We start from the raw sequence: 13,678 nt of genomic DNA on the forward strand, positions 1-13,678 counted from the left end.
CACTCTTGTGTATCTGTTCCTTTACATGCTTACTTCTTAAATTTACTGTTGGAGCAATTGCTAAGTGGCAACTTTCTTGAATTTGTATCAAGGGTTGCGATGTAGACCTCGGATTTCATTCTGTATTTGAATGCCAGAATGATATCACAGGTGACGCCCTGGTGTTCCAGCCACGTCCAGAGGCGCAGAGCCTCCTGACAAAGGGTCCACGACCCCACCCCGTTTGTTGCAATACCACATGGCGGTGGTGTTGTCCGTGAACACCTGCACGACACTTCCCCTGACAGAGGGAAGGAAAGCTTTCAGTGCAAGTCGGATCGCTCTCAACTCCAACAGGTTGATGTGGAGGCGAGACTCTGCCGGAGACCAGAGGCCTCTGATCTCCGCCTCTCCCATATGGCCACCCCATCCCAGGAGGGACGCATCCGTCACTACGACATGCTCCGGTTGGGGAAGGGAGAGGCTCTTGCCCGTGACCCAATCGCGGTCCGTGAGCCACCACTGCAACTGCTGTGCAGTGCCCTCCGAGATCAAGACATGGTCTGACAGGTTGCCGTGATGCTGGGCCCACTGAAACTTCAGGTCCCACTGCAGAGCCCGCATGCGCCGCCTGCACTAGTAGGATGCAGGAGGCCATCAGCCCCAGAAGCCGCAACACTAGCCTGACCGAAACCCAGGATAGAGGCCGAAAGATGGGAATCAGGGCCTGAATATCCCGGACCCGCTGTTCCGGCGGATAGACCCGGAACTGCGCCGAATCGAGAACCGCTCCGATGAAGAGGAGCTTCTGAGAGGGACTCAGGTGTGACTTCGGCACGTTGATGGAAAACCCCAGCAAATGCAGGAGATCCGCCGTAGTCTGGAGGTGGGAGACGACTGCCTGGGGCGAGCCCGCCTTCAACAACCAGTCGTCGAGATAGGGGAAGACTGGAACCCCTGATCTGCGCAGATGAGCTGCGACCACCGCCATCACTTTCGTGAACACCCGAGGGGCACTGGTAAGGCCGAAGGGGAGCACGGTAAACTGAAAGTGCTCCTGACCCACCGTGAACCGCAGGTAACGCCGGTGGGCCGGCAGGACGGGGATGTGGAAATATGCGTCCTGCAAGTCCAACGCTACCATCCAGTCTCCAGGGTCTAGGGCAGCTAGAACCTGAGCCAAAGTTAACATTTTGAACCTTTCCTTCCGGAGGAAGGCATTGACGTTCCGGAGGTCCAAGATAGGGCATAGGCCCCCTTTGCCCTTCTTGGGAACCACAAAGTAGTGGGAATAACAACCACGACCTACTTCTGGGCTCGGAACGCGCTCGACGGCCCCCTTGGCCAAGAGGGCCGAAACTTCCTCGTGGAGAAGATTCAAATGATCCCCCGAGATACGGTGGTGCTGCGGTGGCATGGCTGGAGGGGTCGTCTCGAAGGGGAGGGAGTAGCCCCTTCGGACGATTTGCAGCACCCACCTGTCCGATGTGATGGACCGCCAGTGGAGCAGGTGATGGCGAACTCTGCCGCCCACTGGCATGGAATGGGCCTGAAAGCTCGGACTAGGAAGGCTTTGAGGCGGATGCTGCCGGGGTGGATGTGGGCTGACCGCGTCGTCCTCCAGAACCGCCTCGGCGGAAACCACGTCCGCGACCGCGCGCAGGTTGGTTCTGCGGCTGGTGGCTAGGCTGACGTGAGGAGGCACCCCTTCCTTGGCCACGAAAGGCGGAAGTTTGCGACCGCGGGGCCGAGAGGCCCAAGGACTTGGCCGTAGCCCGGGAGTCCTTAAAGCGATTCAGCGCACTGTCCGCTTTCTCACCAAAAAGGCGAGTGCCATCAAAGGGCATGTCCATGAGAGTGCTCTGGACATCCCCCGAAAAGGACGTGGACCGCAGCCAGGCGTGACGTCTAAGCGCCACCGTGGTAGAAATCGCCCTACCCAGCGAGTCCGTAGTGTCAAGCCCACATCGGATTGCATGTCGTGCTGCATCCCTCCCATCGGCCAGAGCCTGGGTAAGTCGTGTCTGGGCCTCCTCCGGGCACAGGGGCAGCACGTCCTCCACCGTATCCCACAGAGAGTGGGAATAACGGTCCAAAAGACAAGCGGTGTTCAAGGACCGCAGACCCAAACTAAGGGAGAACAGCTTTTTGCCAAACTGTTCCAGTCTCTTGGAATCCCGGTCCGGCGGAGCGGTCGGGAAGGAGGATTGGGAGGTAGAAGCCTGGATAACCAGGCTCTCGGGGGTGGGGTGTTGGGACAGAAAACTGGGGGTCGCCCGGAGCAGGGCGGTGGCGCCTGGCGACGTTCCTGTCGACAGGAGGAACTGTGGAGGGCTTGGACCAGGTGCCCTGCAGAACGTCAATGAGGGCCTCATTGAATTGCAGCAGAGGCTCAGTGGAGCTTGCTGCAGACTGAAGCACCTCAGTGAGGACGTTAGTCCTCGCAGCCACGGCAGGCAGCTCGAGCCCAAGGGCTGCGGCCGCCTTGCGCAGCACCACAGAGAAAGCAGCACCCTCCTCCGAAGCCAAAGTCGGAGGAGAGATGAATCCAGTGTCTGGTGAGGTATCCAGACCACTGGCCTCCCCCAGTTCATCTGCCCTGTCCTGTGACAGCTGAGCCTGAACGGCCATAGGATCCTCGGACCTCTCCCAGTCGCCCCCGTCATCCGATTCCTGGTAAACAGGAGGAAGGATCGGAGCCGGACGATAGACATAATGTGTCTCTAACGGCGCCGTACGCGGCGTCCATCGACGCCGTAACGGCGCCGGATCCGGAGCGGGGCAGAACTGGGGCTCGACGCCGAGCGGAGCCGGCGTCGGAGGTGGAACCGGTGTCGATGCCGGTGGAGGAGGCGTGACGAGGTCGACCGGCGTCGGCGGGGAGTCCCTCGGAAACCTGCGGGGCCGGAGCCGGCGCCGGGGCCGGAGCCGCCGGCATGCAAGGTTGCCCAGTTGGGTCCGCGGGGCCCGAAGGCGCGCCAGCGGGCGTGGACGGCGGATCCAGGCTCCTCATGGCCGAGAGGAAGGCACTGACTTCCGCCGGCGTCGCGTCAGTCCCAGGGACCGGCAGGTATGGGGACTTGCGCGGCGCCTGTGGCTCCGCTGGAGCCGCGGGGGTGGAACCACCCTGACCCTCGGCCGAGTCGCGCGACCGGCGAGGGGAGTCTGAAGAGCGGTGTCGCCTCTTGGACTTCTTGGAGTGCTTCGACTTACCCGAAGACTTGGAGCCAGACGAGCGATGATGACGTCGGCTGTGGCTCCGCAACCGATCCTTGGACCTCCTCCTGGACCGGGATCGAGAGGGGAGAGGGGCGCGGAGCCGAGTGGCGAAGCTCGAGGAGCTTACGGGACCGCTCCCGTCTAGCCTTCGAGGTCAGGGCCTTGCAGTCCGAACACGACTCCGCGTCGTGGTCGAGGCCCAAACAGTAAAGGCACCGGCGGTGATGATCCGTAACCGACATCAAGCGGTTGCAGTCAGCACAGGCTTTGAAACCAGGCATCCTACCGGCACCGGAGTCGAGACAAGATCAAAAAGGATCAAAAAACTTAGTCAAAAAAGACTAAAAGGGGTAGCTCTCCCGGATCTGCGCTTACTGGCGCGGAAAAAAGAAGAACTGACGTCAGCGCGCGAGGGCGGCGTCTAAGTACTCCGACGACGTCATTCCGGCGCACGACGCAGATGACGGACGCGGAGCCGCAGACGACGCCTAGCGACACGCAAGGGGTATTGCTGACGAAAAATCTTCCGGATCCAGTCTGACGCCTGGGGATATTCTAAGGTGAGGAATCTAACTAACGTGTTTCTTTCAGATTCTCAGGTTTCTCATATGATGAAATGAGTACACATTGATTTTAAAACACACTGTATATATAAAATAGTTTTGTATGTTGCACTCAAACCATGGCTGGATCATTAGGAGATTTGCAGTTGCAATAGGGAAAAGACATTATGTATGATAATATAACATGAATATCATGGGGACATTTGTCCCGTTCTAATCGAGATTGAAGAGGTCTTCATATCGGTTGTCAATCATTTGCATGGTTTATCTTTTTGCCATCCGTGGACATTGTATATATATGGAGAGATATATATTTACCTTTTATCATTATTAATATTATTTTTTCTACAGGAGGTGTGTTTCTTTTCACAACATTCACTATTGTATTTTTCGACATGGGATTGTATTATCTGCACTTTGCTTAGCGTCAATGATATCATTTGATATTATAATGAGGTTATACTTCAGGCGGCTTCGTTTAGAGATTAATATCTTATCAATTAGGAGTATGGTTTTCAATGCATTGATTATGTAGCTGCATTTTCAGGTGGCCAATCAGTGAATAATCATTTATGAATTTCAATCATGTTTTTTGATGCCTTTAACATTGTTTATAGATTGTATATTTGATTATCAGATCTGATATTTGTGACAATTCTCCACTGGGAGTTGAGGGGTGCCATTGTTGCGGAAAGATTACTGTTCCGCCACATTTTGTATCATATTAACATCGTTGCTCCTGTTTTATCGTGTTTCAGGGTAAGAGGCAACCTGAGCGTATGCCGGGCGCCATTACACAAACAATGAAATGTTATGCATTATTCATGTTATTTAATTTCTGTTTTACCATCAAAAGGCAAGTTTATTTGCTTTTACAAAATTTGGTATTAGCGATTTTGAAAACCGCCAATGATTAATGCCATGAAGTATTTTTTCTGTGTCTATTATGACGTATGCGGATATATTGTGCAATACTTCCGATGCCCTTTGAACTTGACAAAGGCCGTCTCGGCTGAAACGCGTTGTTCGGTTTGTTTTCTTCCACTTGGAATATATATATATATATATATATATATATATATATATATATATATATATATATGTATGTATGTATGTATGTATGTATGTATGTATGTATGTATGTATGTATGTATGTATATATGTATATATATATATATATATATATATATATATATATATATATATATATATATATATATATATATATATATATATATATATATATATATATATATATATATATATATATATATATATATCCTACTGGCGGTCGCCAGTAGGTAGTTATAGTTAGGACCACGTTTCCATAGGAAAACCTCAACATTCTATTTTGAATAACTTTGGCGCCGGTCGACGAATCCTCGCGAATTTCTCAAAATAGGTGGGGCGCTACGCTCCGCTCCTACCCTGAAAGTCTCGGGGGGATCCGTCAAGCGGGGGCTGAGATAAAAGGGGGGTCCCAAAACGCGTTTTTCCCATGCATTTTTCCATAGGACCTTTAGAACGAGCTACAGCCCGAACGGCTGAACAGAATTACTCAAAATTTGGCAGAGAGGTAGTCCCTAGGTCAAGGAAGTGCCTTTTGTAGGTTTGGTGTAAATCTGTTCAGTAGATTCTGAGAAAATAGCCTTTAAATCAATATATATATCTGAGCCCGCTTACGGTACGCTTACCGTACGCTTACGGTAAGCGTACGGTGGCGTGCGCGAGCGCGATTCTGATTGGCTCTTAGATCTTAGTAAACATTCGAATCGGCCGAAACCAGGAAGCGGCGGCCGCCATTTTCTGTGTTTCACTCTGAAAAAAAAAGAGTGAAAACAAGAAAAGGGGGCAATGAGGAGAGTTACAGACCCCCTTACATTTGTGAGGGGGTCAAAGAAGGACTGTAAAGTACAAAACAAACATTTATTGATTTTTAAAAAAAATCACGGGGTACGCGTACGGTAAGCTTACGGTAAGCGTACGGAAGAAACATGGCGTGCGCGAAGGAGATTCTGATTGGCCCATAGATCTTAGTAAACATTCGAATCGGCCGAAACCAGGAAGCGGCGGCCGCCATTTTGTGTGTTTCACTCAGAAAAAAAACAGAGAAAACAAGGAAAGGGGGCAATGAGGAGAGTTACAGACCCCCTAACATTTGTAAGGGGGTCAAAGAAGGACAGAAAAGTACAAAAAAAACATTTATTGATTTTAAAAAAAATCACGGGGTACGCGTACCGTAAGCTTACGGTAAGCGTACGGTAAAAAAAAAAAAAAAAAAAAAATGAAAAGCAGATTTAAGAGTTTGCTCTTCATATGTCCTCCATGTGCGCACGGTGCGCGAAGCGCATCGTGCGTTCATGGCCCATCTAGCGTAATGTGGGCACGCGGTGCGCGAAGCGCACCGCATGCTCACTGTGCGCGCACGGTGCGCGAAGCGCACCGTGCGCGCATGGAACGAAATGCGTTAAGTGGGCGCGCACGCCACAAATGGCGTAAAGTAACTTAGCATTTAAAAAACCGTACAAATTCACTGAAAAAACCATAGGTTTCACACATGTTATAGTTAGCTGGACATTTTACTGATAAAAAACCAATGAAATTCCCCCGTTATAGTTACTGTAGGCAACTATAACTCACGCGACCGTAATCCTCTGCTGATGACATATGTGTCTTTATGAAAAAAAAATATTTGTAATATATGTATAGCTAAAATTTAATGGAAGAAGACATGGGCAAATAAGTGTCTAAATACAGTATTAGCATCAGCAGAGGATTGCGGTCGCGTGAGTTATAGTTGCCTACAGTAACTATAACGGGGGAATTTCATTGGTTTTTTATCAGTAAAATGTCCAGCTAACTATAACATGTGTGAAACCTATGGTTTTTTCAGTGAATATATATATATATATATATATATATATATATATATATCCATATCCAATCATCAAAAGATAACGCACTCTCAGAGGTCAATTTCTATTTTTTAAACAATCGCTACGCGTTTCGACACTCAAATGTGTCTTGCTCACACGATGTATAAAACTTTACTAAACGTGCATTTATACAAAAATGTAACAATAGAAGAAGTACTTCATCATTTCCTGTGCCGATACTGTTTACATGGCTGCCATTTTGGAACAGGTTCCGGCCTCATTTTATCGATCATTGTGTCAATGTTATATAGGAAATTATAAACAATATTGTAACAAATGATAAATAATAATAGTATTCGAGTACCCACAATTGCTGTTGCTGCCAAAAACAATGTACAAGTTTAAAGCACGAGTTCTTAACGTTTAGTCTGGCACCGGGTGTGTATTATCTGCAGTAACCTTTGAGTTGAAGTTGCAAAACTTTACAAATTGCAGACTGACATAGTATTGTCATTATGCACCACGTTACTGTATGCAAACTAGACATTCAAGTTAAAAACGGACTAGTGCCATTCGCAGGCCTGTCTGCAATGATGTTATGTATTATCAGCAGTAAATGGGTGACTTCCATATGTCTGTAGAAGTGCATAAACATATGTTAAACATTACGTTCAGCTTATTACCACAAAGATGGCTAATCATAGGGTCGTAGTACCTACATAAAAAGGCTGAAAGCGGCTAACAAAATACTCAAACAATTATAGAATGTACTATATACCAGGGCTAGTGCCCCTATAACATCATTGTTATGTATACGTGCAGGAAACTACCTCTGAATACCTAATGGTAAGATTGATTCCAAATTATACTTCTCACATGTCACCACACCATGCTAAATCAGAAGGATTCAAAAATAAAGTGAGTCCATGTTCCATCATGGAACTAATAAATACAAAAAGTTTTATAAGAAAAAATTGTATATATATAGTGAAAAACGTGTAGTTCTTATCTTATTGGACGTGCAGTGACACTCTTGGTGAAGAAAAGGGTAGGGAACCCGTGCCGTGTCTTGAAAAGTGAAGGGTCCCTTCCTTTCCTCCTAGATAATAATAAGAAGAACAATTAAAATCGAAGACACCTCAATATAATAATCAACATTACAACAATGTAAGAGTGTCTAAGTTAACATAAAACAGCATTAAAGAGAAAAAAGCATTAAAGTTATGAGGGACACGGCTTCAGTCCTCATGTAAATGAGTTGCCAATTCCTCGTCAAGATTGTGTCCCCCTGGAAACCTAGTTTCCAATTCCATTATCCATTTGGATTCCCTCTTCCTAAGGGATAACTCCCTGTTACCTCCTCTTTTGCCTGCATTTACCTGTTCTATGGCAAAGTATTTGAGCAGGGAGTTGTTGGAATGATGTTTGTCCTGAAAGTGTCGTGCGATGGGATAGTTCTGGTCTATGTTTGTAATGGCTCTAAGATGTTCTTGAATTCTTTTCTTCACCATGCAAGTTGTGCTCCCTACATACCTGAGTTTGCACGGACATTCAAGTATATAAATAACAAAACTGGTACTGCAAGTCAAAAACTGTGTTATAATCTTGTTTTGTCTCGATCCCCCAATTTCAAATTCTTTTACCATGTGGCTGAATTTACATGCTCTACAATGGCCACATGGGTAGAAGCCTTTGAGATTGAATAGATTTCTGTTGGGGGTTTCTGTAATGTCTCCTTGGACCAGCATGTCTTTCAAATGTTTTCCTTTCCTGTATGTAATAAGGGGTCTGTCACTGATACTGCCACCCATGTGATCCAAGGCTCTTGAATATACAGAAAGGGACGACAATGAGGAAATACAAATGAGAGTAATAACAGCATTTAACCATAAATCCAAACAGGTTCAGAAGATTCTAGCGGACAATTGGAAAATCTTAAAATCAGATCCCATCATAGGTGGCAGTATCAGTGACAGACCCCTTATTACATACAGGAAAGGAAAACATTTGAAAGACATGCTGGTCCAAGGAGACATTACAGAAACCCCCAACAGAAATCTATTCAATCTCAAAGGCTTCTACCCATGTGGCCATTGTAGAGCATGTAAATTCAGCCACATGGTAAAAGAACTTGAAATTGGGGGAATCGCGACAAAACAAGATTATAACACAGTTTTTGACTTGCAGTACCAGTTTTGTTATTTATATACTTGAATGTCCGTGCAAACTCAGGTATGTAGGGAGCACAACTTGCATGGTGAAGAAAAGAATTCAAGAACATCTTAGAGCCATTACAAACATAGACCAGAACTATCCCATCGCATGACACTTTCAGGACAAACATCATTCCAACAACTCCCTGCTCAAATACATTGCCATAGAACAGGTAAATGCAGGCAAAAGAGGAGGTAACAGGGAGTTAGCCCTTAGGAAGAGGGAATCCAAATGGATAATGGAATTGGAAACTAGGTTTCCAGGGGGACACAATCTTGACAAGGAATTGGCAACTCATTTACATGAGGACTGAAGCCATGTCCCTCATAACTTTAATGCTTTTTTCTCTTTAATGCTGTTTTATGTTAACTTAGACACTCTTACATTGTTGTAATGTTGATTATTATATTGAGGTGTCTTCGATTTTAATTGTTCTTCTTATTATTATCTAGGAGGAAAGGAAGGGACCCTTCACTTTTCAAGACACTGCATGGGTTCCCTACCCTTTTCTTCACCAAGAGTGTCACTGCACGTCCAATAAGATAAGAACTACACGTTTTTCACGATATATATACAATTTCTTATAAAACTTTTTGTATTTATTAGTTCCATGATGGAACATGGACTCACTTTATTTTTGAATCCTTCTGATTTAGCATGGTGTGGTGACATGTGAGAAGTATAATTTGGAATCAATCTTACCATTAGGTATTCAGAGGTAGTTTCCTGCACGTATACATGGCAATGATGTTATAGGGGCACTAGCCCTGGTATATAGTACATTCTATAATTGTTTGAGTATTTTGTTAGCCGCTTTCAGCCTTTTTATGTAGGTACTACGACCCTATGATTAGCCATCTTTGTGGTAATAAGCTGAACATAATGTTTAACATATGTTTATGCACTTCTACAGACATATGGAAGTCACCCATTTACTGCTGATAATACATAACATCATTGCAGACAGGCCTGCGAATGGCACTAGTCCGTTTTTAACTTGAATGTCTAGTTTGCATACAGTAAAGTGGTGCATAATGACAATACTATGTCAGTCTGCAATTTGTAAAGTTTTGCAACTTCAACTCAAAGGTTACTGCAGATAATACACACCCGGTGCCAGACCAAACGTTAAGAACTCGTACTTTAAAACTTGTACATTGTTTTTGGCAGCAACAGCAATTGTGGGTACTCAAATACTATTAATCATTTGTTACAATATTGTTTATAATTTCCTATATAACATTGACACAATGATCGATAAAATGAGGCCGGAACCTGTTCCAAAATGGCGGCCATGTAAACAGTATCGGCACAGGAAATGATGAAGTACTTCTTCTATTGTTACATTTTTGTATAAATGCAAGTTTAGTAAAGTTTTATACATCGTGTGAGCAAGACACATTTCAGTGTCGAAACGCGTAGCGATTGTTTAAAAAATAAAAATTGACCTCTGAGAGTGCCTTATCTTTTGATGATTGGATATTAACGCAACCGGCTTTGGGTTCGCCGGTAAACGCACCACCTGACGAGGGATTGATCCCGGAAGGACCCGATTTTGGTTTACTGATATATATATATATATATATATATATACACACACACACACACACACATTTTTTAAATGTTCTGATATACACACTTATAAAAACTTAAAACAGAGACTTTTTTAAATTAATTGCTTTGGTGGGTGCTTCAGATTAGGGAAATTACATCAGAAGCCATTTCTATTAGCAGGCATTTAAGCGACAGGCAAAATGACGACTGTATTCAATCTACTGCGTAGTGAACAGTTCAGTGTACACCACTATGTATGTACTGCTCTCAATTCTTCAATTTGAGGTGAAAAATCAATGTTTAAAAAAAAGAAGCTTTTTTCCAGACATGCTCCCTCCATTTTTTAAATAACTAAATCCAAATTGTGTAACATTTTGCTTTCAGTTCCTTGACGGATATATAAAGGACCAATTATCTAAAATCGTTTTTAACACCAAAACAGCAATCTTGTGGTGTTTGATATTTTCAGAGGTAATCATTGTTATAGATATTACTATTTCTTCAATTAGTTTTACAGCAATATTGTTTGCTTTTCCCATTATTACATGACTTTGTCCATGCATTTATTTCAGATGTATCTCTATAGAGCGTTAAGTGAACTTCTGATGAAAAATACCTTTTGGTGAAATACTCAGATTAATGTATCCTAATCTGAATGGTAAATAATCACAAACAAGGTATTGCCATTTGTCAATGTCATAGGTTTTATTCCAAATGTATCACATGTATTTGTGTTGTTTATGCTACAAGTTTGTACCTGCAAATATGAATACATTACCTCCCTCAGGTAATATGAGTTTTGATGTTGTAAATGTATTGTTTGCAAGGTATCATCAATCTCATACATATGAGGTGAATAGTTGGCTATTATGTTGCACAACTCTTACAACAAGGTCTTTAGCAATTTGTTAAATTTTGCGATCCTTTTATATATATATATATACGGACTTGAAGGATATTGATTTAAGAAACAAACAATGTCCACCTTCTATTACCACACAACCCTTTGTGCTCTTCACTGACACTACTATTGAGGGATGTTCTAGTTATTTCAAATAGAGCAGAACACAGTTCAATTATCCCCTTTAATAATTCACAGTTTGCCTCCTTGTTTAAAAATATTAAATCTACAATCCAAATAACTTGTACCAAAGCTGAAGATTCCACTGAAAATGCTTCCACTCACCGTACCTTATGGTCCATTATACATTAAAATAAAAGCTCTTTGTAAGCCTAATTCGAACACTCTTTTCAGACAGTTACATATTAAGAGATATAAATGAATAATTTGAAAACACATGACAAAATCTTTCATGTACTCTGTTACTGTACTGCCATTATAATACTGTTTCATCTGTTTTCTTGAGATACCTTGTAAAATGGATAGTAACTATTCCGTTTCTGGTTTGCGACTATTCAATTATTTTAGCTAACTTTAAAGTAACACAGGTGACTGTTTTTATAATCATAGAAGATATGTGTCTAGAGAATAATGAAAGGTGTTTGTTATGTTACCTTAGTTACCTACTTTTTTTTTATTCTGACACCAAAAGGATGCTTTTTTATAATGGTGTCACAACTGAAATAGTATTCTCTTTTTACTTGAATTATTTAAGTAATTTTAATAACATTAGTTTTAACTATTTGATGTATTTATCTTAACCGAAATTAAAACATTGTGATTTTCATTTCACATCCCTGATAAAGCGGATGTTACTGCCCAACATATGCTGGCTATCACTGTGAAGTTTCAAATCAATGTCAGGTAGAAAAGTGAATTGAAATGTTTTTCAAAAGTGTTTAAATCACCGTCCATGCAAAGCATGAAATGGCTACTATTGTCAATGCATTTCCATGGCCTCTCAACATGTTTTGGTTATCAGTTTGAAAAGTGAGATTTGTTTATAAAAGAATGGCGCAAAGCTCATTACATTTAAACACAAGAATTCATTCCATTCACCATCTTTTGAATTTCCAAAGGATATAATTGAGTCTTGTATTTATAATTTATGAATCGCTTTTTACGATTTACTTAATTACCAGAAAAGTATCTGGTTCTAGAGTAGAAAAGCAGCAGTGTACGGCCCAAAGACTCGGTATTTTAACCATCATTCTTGTTATTCAGACATTACAACCAGAGGTACACCACATTCAGAATATTTATAATAGTTTTAAAGATTAACTATTTTCCAAGAAAAGTTGCATAAATCCGTGAGTAATCTTCATTTATTGATGCTTATTTGATACACTGCAAAAGCCAGCCAACGTGTTTCGTGCATAAGAAAATGGACTTCTTCAAAGCATTAATATGGTAAAACAGATGTATGTCATATAGTCCAGTTGAGTAAGATACATATAGGTTGGCCCGGTACTATGAGTGCAATAGTTCCCACAGTAGTTCGTCCAAAGAAAAAGAACAAAAAGTCATCAGATAAATGACATTCCACCCATGTGTAGATTCGGTACTCCAAAGTACTCCTCCCGGTGTCGAGAGAGGTCCTCTCCGGCCGCGTTCTTGAGACTGCAAGGAGTACTTTGGCTCTCGCATAACAGCACTAATTAAAGTGCTTAACGTGGGGCGGATGTGCCCTTTGTTTAACGCACACTCGGAACACAGGAACCTTATACATACCAAATGTCATTTATCTTAGTCAAGTGGACCACCTTGTACAATACAGTCAAAAGCTGTGGCATACAGTCAGTATGTTATAAGCTTATTTGTACCTCCAGATTCATCTTCTCTGAAGAAACGCTCATTGCAAGACAACTGGTAGGATTCATTCTCCTTCTTCGAACACAGTCCATTCGTGCTGAGAAGGTCGTTGCAGATGACGTCAAACATTTCATATCCGATCTGATTACCACACTGGCCGAGCTGCAGCGATATCACTGCCATGTTATCTGGCAAAGAGAACTAACCCCTGAAAATGAAACCGATGCATTTAGCTGCTTCGTTTATAGGAGGTAGTACATATTAAGGAGATCCGGGGGGGGGGGGGAGGGGAGGGGGGAATGCAAGTGCCTCAAAAGGCAAGTACCACCTGTTACACACTGTCATTTTACCACTGTAGACAGGGAAAGTATACTACTGGCCATGCTCTCCCTCTCCCTGAGAATATGATTACCTTTGAGGGAAGCATGTATGAGTTGGCAAAGGCTATAGGCAAGTTCAGCTTCTAGGCTGTAATATTCTTACCATCTATCCAGCAGTTTACAAGTACTTTGTTTTAGATGACATTCTCAGAATGGATAGACCACTATTCTAATTCCAGT

At 43.3% G+C, this 13,678-nt stretch overlaps 1 protein-coding gene across 3 annotated transcripts in view; it reads right to left on the bottom strand.

Annotated features, from left to right (window-relative positions):
* The window catches only part of TUBD1 (tubulin delta 1), a 247,878-nt gene that overhangs the window by 170,237 nt on the left and 63,963 nt on the right, over window positions 1-13,678 (bottom strand). For all 3 annotated transcript variants that reach the window (XM_085649409.1, XM_085649411.1, XM_085649410.1), the window contains exon 3: window positions 13,130-13,326. In XM_085649409.1, coding sequence (XP_085505535.1) covers window positions 13,130-13,301 — 172 coding nt within the window. In that variant the 5' untranslated portion in view covers window positions 13,302-13,326. The remainder of the gene's footprint in view (window positions 1-13,129; window positions 13,327-13,678) is intronic.

The sequence above is a fragment of the Triturus cristatus genome, chromosome 3_2 (assembly GCF_964204655.1).
Source record: "Triturus cristatus chromosome 3_2, aTriCri1.1, whole genome shotgun sequence".
Lineage (NCBI taxonomy): Eukaryota > Metazoa > Chordata > Amphibia > Caudata > Salamandridae > Triturus > Triturus cristatus.